A 12322-nucleotide genomic window follows, 5' to 3' on the forward strand; every position below is an offset into this window, starting at 1 on the left:
ATTTATATTATTTGTATTATATTCGATAAATCCATTTAAATCTGTTTATCTTATCTGTGCTCTTTGTATTTTAGAAGATACGTTGCATTTTCTGCTCTCTCTCTTTCTCTCTCTCTCTCTCTCTCTCTGTTTTCTGATAAATTCTCACCTTTTGTCACGATATTTATCCGAGCTGTCTAAGAAATCCCCATTCTTCGTCGTAGATATTTCTATCTTCTTCTGAATCTCGGTCGGAATGTCATTAATACGGCTGTTAACGTTCCTCAAAACGGTATTATCCTCTGTTATTTCCTGCAAAGCAATACGTTTTAAACAAATAAATAATACAACGAAAGTAATATTTTATCTCTTATGAAACCAGTATCTTATCGGTTTGAACTTCCGTGCGATGGGCATTCAAATACGTTTGCGCTTTATCTTTCAAGCAGCACGATATTAGTTGAATAAACTTAACTACTTTAGTTCGAATTCTATTAAGTCGAATCACGAATCAAGTCGAGGTCAGCAATATTCTTTTCGCACCTGGGTTCTTTTTTGCAGTACATCGGCGGTCGCCTCACGTAAAACATCCGTCAATGCGTTTCCGTTGGCCGCTGAAAAGAGAAGTGTGTATATGTATAGATAGATTATAATCGTAAGATTTTATTTTGCAAAGAAAAAAGTCAATGTTTAGCACGATGATTGACAACAAATTACTCTGCACGTGAATGCTCTTGAAACTATTTATTTATAGAAAAACCAATAATATAAATGACATATTTTCTCGAAATTTCAATGAAGAAAATTAATTTCTCCAACATTCATTATAAATACATATGAATCTAATATTAGAAATTAATAATTCTATATGTTAAATATAATTAGAGAAAGGTCTAGTGAGCCTAGCTAGTGCTTGAGCATTATAGGACCTAAGTTTGCGATTTCTTTAATTGTTTTGTTTATTGCGTTTGAATAACACTGAAAATGTCCACTTATTCAATGATCGAAACATTTGTTATATAGCGGATTTATGTTTATATTTATTTGTTATTTTATTTAATATATACTTTAGCACGAATATCTAGCTTGGCTCACTAGCCCTATCTTTAATAGAAATTTGAATTTGTTTTCTAAGAGTCTTACATTACTTTTTTATTAAAATGTAATTGAGTTTTGATAAATATTAACATAAAAAAATTAAAAATCTATTTTATTCTTTTTTTAAATAAAAGTTTAATTTTATTTAAAGTTTTATTTAAATTTATTAATTTTTCCAAGATTTTTCTAGATTAGAAAAACTAGGGAAAATGCAAGGTAATGTGCAAGAAAAGTATTTATCGCAATATTTGAAGTTTCTTTAAAAAGAATTTAATTATCATATCATAAAATTTCATTATCTTAAAAATTATAGGATTGTCGTTTTACGATCAGTCAAGCTATTTACTTACCACTTTTACCCTTTTCGCGAAGGTCGCGTGCAACATCGGAATCTTCACGATTTGTAGTTTCTATTTCAGAATTCATGACTAAAAGAGGGTGGACCGTAAAGCTTACGATTACTCCTCTTCGAGAATATTTCACTTTGAGCAATTTTATTACGTTCTAATTTGTGATCCTTCTAGAAAAGTAGACTAAAACTGCTCAACCATTTACGAAGACGAACCGAAATCTCTCGTACTTTCAAACGATCAAAGATTTCCCGAACGTGATACATTCACGATCCACGCCACGCAAGATACGCTGCTATTATTTTTTAATTGGTAATATATTGCTTTAATTTTCTTTCGGATTTCTCAGAATACAACAATACTTTTGCGTCAGTGCTTGGCAGCGAGGTGTGTGAGCTGCTCTATCCAGGCCCTGACTATACGCACCGCTCCGTGCACGCAAACTATCTAAACGGTTCGATCCGATTATCATCTCACAATGAATACATCCTGATAGTTCCTCCAGAGTACATGTGTACTTTGACTGATAGATCGTGGTATGACGGCCGTACATATGAACATACACCAATGTTTATTTTGCATCGCACCGATTAATCTTTGCGACTCGTCATCGCTCTAATTTAAGCCCCACTACAAAGGTCGCAAACGCAAAACGCAAACGCAAACGCGGACGTTTCTCTCTATTTTTTTTTACTTCCTTTCTTTTTTGTTCTTCGCGTTTGCGTTGTGCGTTTGCGATTTATGTAGATGAAGCTTTAGGAAGGACACGCAACATTTGCTAATAAAAACAAAAATTATCTCTGTTCGATTGTCTCTGATCTAGAAAAACAAATTTTATTGTTAAATTTAGCAAACTTCATAGTTAAAAAAAAAATTATATATATATTTTTAGATACATCTATATGTCATAAAAATCAAAATTTAAATAGAAAGTATTTTTAAAAATTATAGTACATTCTATGCATATTTGTCAGTTAAAATGCTTTCATAATTGTAACTATCAATTCACAAAATTTCCTATTTTATTTCTTAAATTTTGAATTAAAATTAAAGTCTTTAAAATGGAAATTAGAAAAAATAAAGGCCAATAAAACGAGCAAACAAAAATGTTTCCTTTTTTGTTTGCCCGTCTATATTTTTTCTAGTTTTTATTTTATTTCTAAAATACTATCCGATATACAATTTTACTTTAATTCTATAATTTTTTAGAATCTATATGTTAAAGAATTGAAATTTGAGATAGAAAATATTTCCGAAAGTGAAATACATTTCATGCACCTATCAATTAAAATACTATTATAATTGTATTTGTCATATCAATAATTATTTATGTTATTTCTGAATTTTACTTTATAATACTTTTTTAATTTTGTTTTTAGAATATTACGTTTTTCCATTGCTTTATTTTTCATCAGTTGATTCTACACTGTTAATATTTTCTCTCTTTGCGAAGATATATTATCACATTATGTCGCTTATTTTCATCGAATAGTAAATTTATTGAAACTAAGAAACTTCCAAAACGAGTTCTCTGAGACAAACAACATTGCAAAATCATATTTAGTTAACTTTGAGCGGACTTTACATTAACGGAATGTTATTTTGTTATTTAATTGCTGAGATAGATAATAATAGCGTGAAACGGCTCGATAAACCACTGATCTCTTCTGACATCTGTGTGATAAGAAAAATATCGTCATTAAAGACTTTTTTTATTAGTTGCTGGGAGATAATCTAATACGCATATTACATATTTACTTCTCATATCCTAACATTTTTCTTTATTCGTCTCTGTCTTATAATTAAATTAACACGCCATCACGGATTTTGCGACTTGCGCGCAAAATGTTTCGGCTGATTCGTCGTAAAATCGTGAAAAACTGTTGTACCGTCTACATTTCGAAACTGAGGGTCAAACGAGTTTCTTGGATGAAATGCGGAAGAATACGAGTCTATATGTGTCGCGGATTTATATACGTGTGTAGGATTAGCGATGACGCAGATTCGCCCAACTTACAACTCGGACGAACCGCGAGCTAATGTTTTACCCGACCTTTAAACCTCCTTCGTGGCGCGATGCAAACATGTGTGCGTACTTGGGTGTATACGCATATTGCGATAAGCGATAAGGAACATTGTCGATACTTGTCTTCTTTTCTATTCCCTTCGTCTTCTCACATGATTTTGCCAGTCACTGACGTTTGACGAGAGGGAATAAGGAAGTTTCTGCTTTGAAAACTATTTGTTACACATTCGTATCTCTACGGTTCTCACACACATTTATATGTGAAATATTGTACATTGTTATTAGTATTAATAAAAATAAAATAGCCGAGATTAACTGATGTACATAGAATTCTTATAAATTCTATATTATAAATAATTATTACATGCTAAAAGAAATATTTAAAATATTCTTATTAGAAGCCGACAGAACCTTTAACACAGATTTTCCAAGTAGAAATATAACTTTTGCTTCGACAATTTACGTGTACAATAAAATTTATTTCTAAAAATAAAATTATTCTGCGAGATCGTTAAAATGTAAAAATGCACGGAAAGAACGATTTTGCTGGACACAGATCTGGAAATAATTTTATTAGACTATCAAAATAATTTTGTCAAAGATTTAAAAATGATCATTTCTGTAAAATTTTTTGATATTCTAGCAACCACTTTGAATTTCCAACAAAATTATTTTCAGATCTGTATTAATAACAACGGTAATATTAGTCAAAATTTTTAGACTTTTCAAAACTAAATCGTTCTTTTCGTTCGTGGACTATTGCTCCTATGAAGATTTTATTCCATTTTTGAAGCGTAATTTTTACATGTTAGAATACGCAAGAGATTGTATAATAATTAACACGCGAGGAATTATCTCGTCATTTGTTTCTTGCAGAGATGCCAACGCTATATTGACGGCCGATCACAGTGTAACATAAAAAAAAAACAAGTTGGACTGAGTTTTTTACTGAGTACAACTTGGACTCAGGTTTTCGATCGTAAAGTTAACAATTTTCACTGAGAAACGTGATAGAGCGATATTATTAAGTTGTTTTTGTATAGTATAATTTAAAAATCGTCAAAAGGGTACGTTATTAATTATAATACAGATAGATTCTTTTTTGCAGGAAAAATGCAAAAAAACATTTTCGTTGATTTCGAATTTTTATCAATATAGAATGATAGTTGCAATTATTCAAAAATGAATTAAAAAAGAAATTAAGACAGTGCAATTCCGTAAACAAATTGCCACTATTATCATTAGTATTAATGAACTATCACAATTCACTAACAATTACGTCTGGACCCCCAATGGTCTTCTCGCTATCACGATTTTTTATGTTTAACAAATTTTTCAAATTTAATTGCTAATTACTTTGCTCTATTACAGTTTAATGCTAAATTGGTTATACAAACTCGTACATAACAATATATAATATCTCGAATACTCTGATTCCAGAGCACAGGAAATACATCGTCCTACGAAGATTTTATCATCAACGCGTTCACGGAACGATCAGATCGTTAAATTTCTCTTGACAACTCCAGCTTCGCGGTATGAATAGGTCAAAATAGTAATTGGAATGAGGTGGACAGTTGATCCGGGCGTAAAACTCTATCGGGTACAGACAGAACATGATGCTGTTGCCTATGCTCCAGGTCAGCCACATAAGAAGGTTGCTGGTGACGATCTTGCGAATAAAGAACATTGGGAAGCCTATGACGATGAACAAGACGAACATCACCGGGTAGAAGAAGCCGAATGCGAACGAGATTATATACTCATGGACGATGGCGGAGGTGAGGAATACGGCAGTGGCTGCCAGCACCCGGGTATGCGGCACCACGATCTCGTACATGTCCTTGTAGATGTACGTGTACAGCCAGTCGTGCACCACTACGTTCCACGTGCGGTAATACGTGTGGTAAGTCGTGGAGTTCCACCAGTCCTGTATGATACAAGCGACACAATAATTCATGAAGCTACAGTACAAATTAATAATTCATAATATCTTCTTCTGAAAGCTATTGGAATTGTCTGGAATTGTACGATATCGTGAACTCTCTTGTGTAAGAGAAATATCTATCCCGTAGCTGTATATGTATACATATACACCTCTCATGAAATTATCATGTAAACGAGTTTTCTGGTCGATTTTAAAACTTCAAAATGTAAGAGACTTATATAATGATTCATATTTTCTGAAAAACTTTTGGAGAAGCTATATAATCATGTATATAAAAGCTATGGCGTAAAGTTGTTACATTGAAGCTATTACGTATATTTAAATTATCGCGTATATAAAGCTGTCGCGAATATTAAAGATATCGTACAGTGCTATATAACTCGTAAAAGATATTTGCATATTTCCTATAATATATAATTATATATATTATATAGTTTTTACGGGATAGATTACTGAATGCGCGTATATCCACCTTGTAAAACAATCGATCGGCGAACCGCAGCATTTCCGCCCAAGCGTTCATCCACGCGTGCAGCAGGAGATAATGTCCGGTGAAGAAGAACAGAATAGCGGGGATACTAGAGTTGATTATGTTCTTGACAAACCACTTTCGTTCCAGAGGCTGTATTTCGGACACGCTGTAGACCGGTAGTACAAGGCATTCCATGATAAAGGTGAGATTGAATAACGCTAGACCGACTTCGATAAAATTCTGAATCACCACCATCCACCTGATTCTCTTGGTTCTAAGGAAATCAATCTTGCTTAAATTGGTCCTCTTCTAAAGTCCCTTAATATCAATTTTACTTAGTACAACATGGCAGCACAAATAAATTTTAAATATTATAATAAATTAAAAACTTTAAGCTATTATTTAAGGTGTCATCAAATTACATTATTTGAGAATTAAGGACACTTTGTTTGTACATTTTGCAAACAAAATCCTCCGAAGTTTTCTGCAAAGTTTCTTAAGCCGTATGGATTTAGTACCATTAAAATACAAATTCAATTTCATAATTATGTAGTTAAATCATGTTGTCTCCTTTATTACCTAATTAAAAGCTCAGATTGCTGATTTCTTCCGAAGAAATTGCGAAATATTTTTACCTGGGATATTCGTCGCGGTACACAAGAGTCGGTGCGAACAGGAAATACAAAAATTGCGAGAACTTAGGGCCACTCGGCTGCGGAGTTTCGCTATGGGGTTTGTACGACAAAAATCTGGACGCCGCGCTTCTGACGAAAGCGTAACTCTTCATTATCATACGTATCTAAAGAGGCAAACGTCATTTCGAGTAGAAAAAAATCCTTGCTCCAAAAGTTACTGTAGTTCATGATGGATCAATATTACATGCGAAAAATTAAATTATTCTATATAATTTGATGTGAATTATAATTAAATACTAACTTATTTAGATACAAATTGATACGTTAATGTCTTCAATGAATAAAAACTCTTTTCTTATTTTTCTTATTTTTTATAAACGCACGTATAATTTAATCTCTTTGGTACGATCTATTGACAAAAAATGTTGACTAAAGTCAGCAATTACAAAAGGCATACTACTTGTCTCAGTCAACAAGTATTAATACTACCCAGCGGATCGAAGAAATTAATCTGCATGCGTTTCATTTTTAGCGGAAATAAAGTTTATTATTTACTGATCATATTAATTTGCAAATCCAAAAAAAGGAAACTTTTGACATATTTCACCAATTTGTACTATCGAACGTGCGAGAATAATGATTTATTTCCGTACGTATACTTTGCAAAAGAATTTATTTTTTTTTATAATTTAGGACGATATATGTACATAAATACAGGTTTTTAAAAATACGTACTTGTTCCATGGTAACAATAAGCTTGCAACCTATGCCAAGATTCGTATCAAGCACCGCTTTGGCAGGAAAGACTATAAAAAGAATTTGATACGATATAAATGCTGATAACCAGCCGTAATCCCAAAATTTTCGGATGAAGGCTGCAAAAAGAAAAACAGGATAGGTCATCTTATTGTCTAACAATTTTTACGATTATTTTGATTAATTATTTTTACACTATGTTGCTTAATCAATCATTATCTTTTACACTACAATTATTTTTTAAAAATTGAAATTTTATCTTACTTATTATATACTTATTTCAAATTATTCTCGTCCGAAAAATCGACTTTTACTTCCTTAATGTTTAAATTGAGCACATTTATCTAAGACTGAATTGAAGGGATTATATACATTTTGGCAAGAATCGGAGTCGCTGGTACGCCCATAAGATGAAACCCACGTAGACACCCAGTGTCGAAGTTTGCATGAGGGACCAAATGTACATGCACGTTGGAAACTTTTCGAAACACATCAGTATTGTATCGGTACCAACGCGGATCCTTCAACAATAATTATAAAAGGAAATTTAGGCGGTAAGAGCGTAGTTGACAGATGACAAATATGTCCGTGTAAATAATAAATATATCCAAAATCTGACTGAGTTATTTGATATATTATAATTAATTAGATTTTTCTATTTTTCAATACAGGAGTTTGTCGCACTTGGCACAAGTGCGTAAATATTTTAGTTATCGTTTTTTTTGTCATGAGTTTTTAGATAAAATGTCATTTACTTCAACTCCGATAATTCCATCTCACTTGAGATAAGAAGTGCACAGTTTTGATTAGTGAGACAATATAATAAGTTACGTTTGATCTGTTGCACGATATCGCAAAATATCTATTAAAAATTTGAAACTAAAAATTTAAGAATTTAAAGAATCAAGTTTCGTAATTTGAGACTATACAGTTATTCAAGAATTTAGGAAACTAAACAAGTTTTTTCATTAAAGACATTTAATTAACTGTTAAATGTTGAGTGTTAAAAATATATATTGTATTTAACGAAACATTATTTTGGTTTTTTCCGTAGAATACCTAAATCAATGTCTTTGCGGTGGAATTGGCGGCAAGGGAAGAAGCGGGAAGTAACGTTTCCCACGTAAACTTACGTTCCTGATTCCGTGATATCCGATGCGACAGTGTTAGAAAGCAAGATTATGAAGATTACCATGAATAGATTGTATACCGTGCGAATGTGTGAGATACTGAAAAGATCGGTGAATAATGAGTTTCTTTCGAGGAACTCCTTATCCCCCAGCGTGTCACTCTTGGTGGATTCCCTGCAGGAACATCAGAGATGTAAGTACGTCAACATCATACATTTTAATGATACATTACAAGTTCTCTAAATTCGCACGTATTCTCATGATAGATAAAAATTGATAGATAAAAAAATGTGTTCTCGCGACACGATACGACGGTAATGCACAATGATTGTGAAATACTGCAGTAATCGCAAGAAATGCGCACTCAGGAATATTTCTCTCTCTCTCTCTCTCTCTCTCTCTCTCTCTCTCTCTTCTGTTCTGATAATTTCTCACCTTTTGTCACGATATTTATTCGAACTGTACAAAAATTCCCCATTTTTAGCGATAGGTACTTCTATCTTCTTCTGAATCTCTAACATCATGTCGTTAATACGGCCGTTAACATGCCCCAGAACATCCTCTTTTATTTCCTGCAAAAAAATACGTATTTCAACCAGTACGACATTACCAGGTCGATAAACTTAAAGAAACTATTTTAAGGTGGTTTTATCGCTCAATGCCAACTCGATAGTGTCACGTTATCACATAAACGTTACACAATTGCATACAGTCTATGCAAAATGTTTTTATTGAATTACGCTTGTTTTTATTAAATTATTAGTCATATGACATCTAATAACTTTTGACTGGAACTTGCTCGATAAAACCACCTTAATTTGCTTTTCATTAAGTCGAATCATAAATCAAGCCGAAGTCAGCGGTGTTCTTTTAGTACCTGAATTTTTTTTTTTAATACATCGGCGGTCGCCTCACGTAAAACATCCGTGAATGTGTTTTCGTTGACCGCTGAAAAGAAAAGTGCATATATATATGTATATACATATATAGATAATAATAATTTGAAGATTTCGTTCTGCAGTGGAAAAAGTCGATGGTGAGCGTAATGATTGACAAAAAGTTACTTCGCACGTAAATATTCTTGAAACTAATTATTTAAAGAAAAACAAATAATATAAATGACGAGACACGTTATCTCGATAAATTTCAATAAAAGAAAATAATTTCTCCAAAATTTTATAAGTATATATTAATCTAACACTAGAAATTAATAAATGTATGTTAATAAATATAATTAGAGAAAAGGCTAGTGAGCCAAGCTACTGCTTGAGCATTACATCAGGACCTAAGTTTGCGGTTACTATAATTATTTTGTTTATTGCGTTTGAGTAACACTGAAGATAACCGCTTATTTAAGGATCAAAATATTTGTTATATTATGGTGGTTTTATGTTTATATTTATTTGTTATTTTATTTAATATATACATTAGCACTAGCTTGGCTCACTAACTCTCTCTTAATTGAAATTTGAATTTGTTTTATAAGAGCCTCAACGTTACTTCTTTTATTAAAATATAATTCAGTTTTAATAAATATTAGCATAAAAAAATTAAAAATATATTAATTAAATATATATTTATTTGTATTTGCATGTCTTAAATAGAAGTTTAATTTTATTTAAATTTCTTGATTTTTCCAAGATTTTTCTAAATTAGAAAAATTGGAAAAAAAGCTAGGAAATGTGAAAAAAAGTATTTATTGTGACACTTTAGGTTTCTTTAAGAGAAATTTATCATAGAATTTAATTATCTCAGAAATTATAAAATTGTCGTCTTAAGATCGGTCGAGCCATTTACTTACCACTTTTACCTTTTTCGCGAAGATCGCTTGCGACATCGGAATCTTCATTCTGCGGATTTGTCGTTTCTACTTCAGAATTCATGACTAAACGGGGATGGCCCGCTTACGATTCTTCCTCTTCGAGAATATTACACTTTGAGCAATTTGACTTTGAGCTGCAATCGTGTCACACTCTGAGCGATTTGCAATCCGCTTAGAAAAGCCGACTACAACGGCTCAATGTACGGTTTATGAAGACGAACCGGAGTCTCTCGTACTTTCAAACGATCGAAGATCTTCCGATCGTGGTACACCCGCGATCCACGCCACCGCGCAAGATGTACGCTGCTATTATTTTTTAATTGACAATATATTGTTTTAATTTTCTTTCGGATTTCTTAGAGTATAGCAATACGGTACATCTGCGACAGTGCTTGGTAGCGAGGTGTGTGAGCTGCTCGATTCCGGCCTCGATTATGCACGCACCGTTCCGTGCACGCAGACTATATCTAAACGACTCGATCCGCGCTTATCATCCAGCATGAGTACAGTACGTACTGATCTCGTCTCTCAGAGTACATGTGTACTTTGACTGATAGATCCTCGGAATGTACGGGTGACGGCCGCTACGTATGCCAATTGTTCTTCGGTGCATCCTCGGGTGCATCGTACCGATTAATTTTCTTTCCGACTTATCAATGCTCGAGTTTATTAAGGATAAAAGAAACGATTTCTGATTCTTCCTGAGCAAAACAGAAAAAAATTGTTTATCTTTAAATTTAGCAAACTTCATAGTTTTGAATAAATTTTAAATTTTATAACTTTTAGAAATATCTATATGTCATAAAAATCTAAGTTTAAAATAAAAATTAAAATATATTCTATGCATATTTGTCAGTTAAAATATTTTCATAATTGTAACCGTTAATTCACAAAATTTTCTATTTCATTTTTTAAATATTAAATTAAATTTACAGTCTATAAAATAGAAATTAGAGGGTATAAGGGCTGGTAAAACGAGCAAACAAAAATGTTTACTCCTTTATTTGCTCATCTTTATTTCCTCTATTTTTTATTTTATTTCTAAAATGCAAGATAATACACAATTTTACTTAAATTCTACAATTTTTTAGAATCTATATGTTAAAAAATTGAAATGTGAAATAGAAAATAATCCCAAAAGTGAAACTGAAATATATTTTATGCACTTATTAATTAAAATACTGTTATAATTGTATTATTATTTTCAATTTAATTATTATCTATTTTATTTCTGAATTTTACTTTATAATACTGTTTTAATTTTGTTTTTAAAATATCATGTTTTTTTAGTGTTTTATTTTTCATCAGTCGAGTTAATATTTTCTCTCTTTGCGAAGATATATTATCATATTATGTCGCTTATTTTCGTCGAATAGTAAATTTATTGAAACTTCCAACAAGTTCTCTGAGGCAAACAATATTCCAAAATCATATCCTTCAGTTAAGTTCGAGCGAACTTTTTATCAACGAATCTTAATTTGTTATTTAATTTTAGAGATACACGATAATAAATGAAACGCACTCGATAAACCGCTGATCTCATCTGGCATATGTGTGATAAAAAAAATATCTGGTAAACCTTTACTTTTACAGCCAGTCGCAAATGACCTGTATGATCAGTAAAATCGGTAATATCAGTCAACATTTTTAGACCTATCAAAACAAAATCGTTCTTTCCGTGAATCATTGTTACTAGTACAAAGTTAATTTTCTTTAATTAACACATGCTGTCCCGCTTCGAATATTTACTTATCTGCAATCAGTTGTAATTCGATGGTTTTATTTTATTCTCGAAGCGCAATTTTTACATGTCAGTAGTTGCGAGAGATTGTATAACGATTAACACGCGAGGAATTATCTCCGCTTATCTATTTCTTGCGGAAACGCCGACGATATGCTAATGGGTTGATCGATTGCATTGGCAAAAAATTTGTTTTCCTCGAGAAGCGCGTAACGTGCGCGGATCAATTAAATCATATCATTAATTGTTTTCGTTGCATATTTTTTCTCCCTGACAAGAGTGTGCGAAGATTCGATAGATCAGGTTCGACTTCTAGGATTCTTCACGTTGTTGAAGGAAGTTGAAGATCACGTTGAACAATCGTA

General features: G+C 32.1%; 2 protein-coding genes across 4 annotated transcripts in view; both read right to left on the reverse strand.

Annotated features, from left to right (window-relative positions):
- The window catches only part of LOC105454407 (sterol O-acyltransferase 1-like), an 18422-nt gene extending 16155 nt beyond the window's left edge, over nucleotides 1-2267 (reverse strand). The window contains exons 1-3 of the mRNA XM_011696994.1: nucleotides 1428-2267; nucleotides 523-593; nucleotides 149-291 (exon numbers count right to left, since the gene is read on the reverse strand). Coding sequence (XP_011695296.1) covers nucleotides 149-291; nucleotides 523-593; nucleotides 1428-1503 — 290 coding nt within the window. The 5' untranslated portion in view covers nucleotides 1504-2267. The remainder of the gene's footprint in view (nucleotides 1-148; nucleotides 292-522; nucleotides 594-1427) is intronic.
- Nucleotides 1-10678, reverse strand: part of LOC105454405 (sterol O-acyltransferase 1-like) — a 16116-nt gene extending 5438 nt beyond the window's left edge. Inside the window, exons 1-9 of one of the 3 annotated variants that reach the window (XM_011696991.1) lie at nucleotides 10205-10678; nucleotides 9272-9342; nucleotides 8830-8966; nucleotides 8398-8568; nucleotides 7637-7785; nucleotides 7244-7383; nucleotides 6509-6672; nucleotides 5874-6147; nucleotides 4813-5383 (exon numbers count right to left, since the gene is read on the reverse strand). In XM_011696991.1, the coding sequence (XP_011695293.1) occupies nucleotides 4940-5383; nucleotides 5874-6147; nucleotides 6509-6672; nucleotides 7244-7383; nucleotides 7637-7785; nucleotides 8398-8568; nucleotides 8830-8966; nucleotides 9272-9342; nucleotides 10205-10277 (1623 nt within the window). In that variant the 5' untranslated portion in view covers nucleotides 10278-10678 and the 3' untranslated portion in view covers nucleotides 4813-4939. Of the gene's footprint in view, nucleotides 1-4812; nucleotides 5384-5873; nucleotides 6148-6508; nucleotides 6673-7243; nucleotides 7384-7636; nucleotides 7786-8397; nucleotides 8569-8829; nucleotides 8967-9271; nucleotides 9343-10195 lie in introns of those variants that run through there. The other 2 variants (XM_011696990.1, XM_011696992.1) reach the window with 2 other exon arrangements.
- Between the last annotated feature and the right edge of the window lie 1644 nt (nucleotides 10679-12322).

The sequence above is a fragment of the Wasmannia auropunctata genome, unplaced genomic scaffold (genome assembly GCF_000956235.1).
Source record: "Wasmannia auropunctata unplaced genomic scaffold, wasmannia.A_1.0 LD335985.1, whole genome shotgun sequence".
In the NCBI taxonomy this organism is placed as follows: domain Eukaryota; kingdom Metazoa; phylum Arthropoda; class Insecta; order Hymenoptera; family Formicidae; genus Wasmannia; species Wasmannia auropunctata.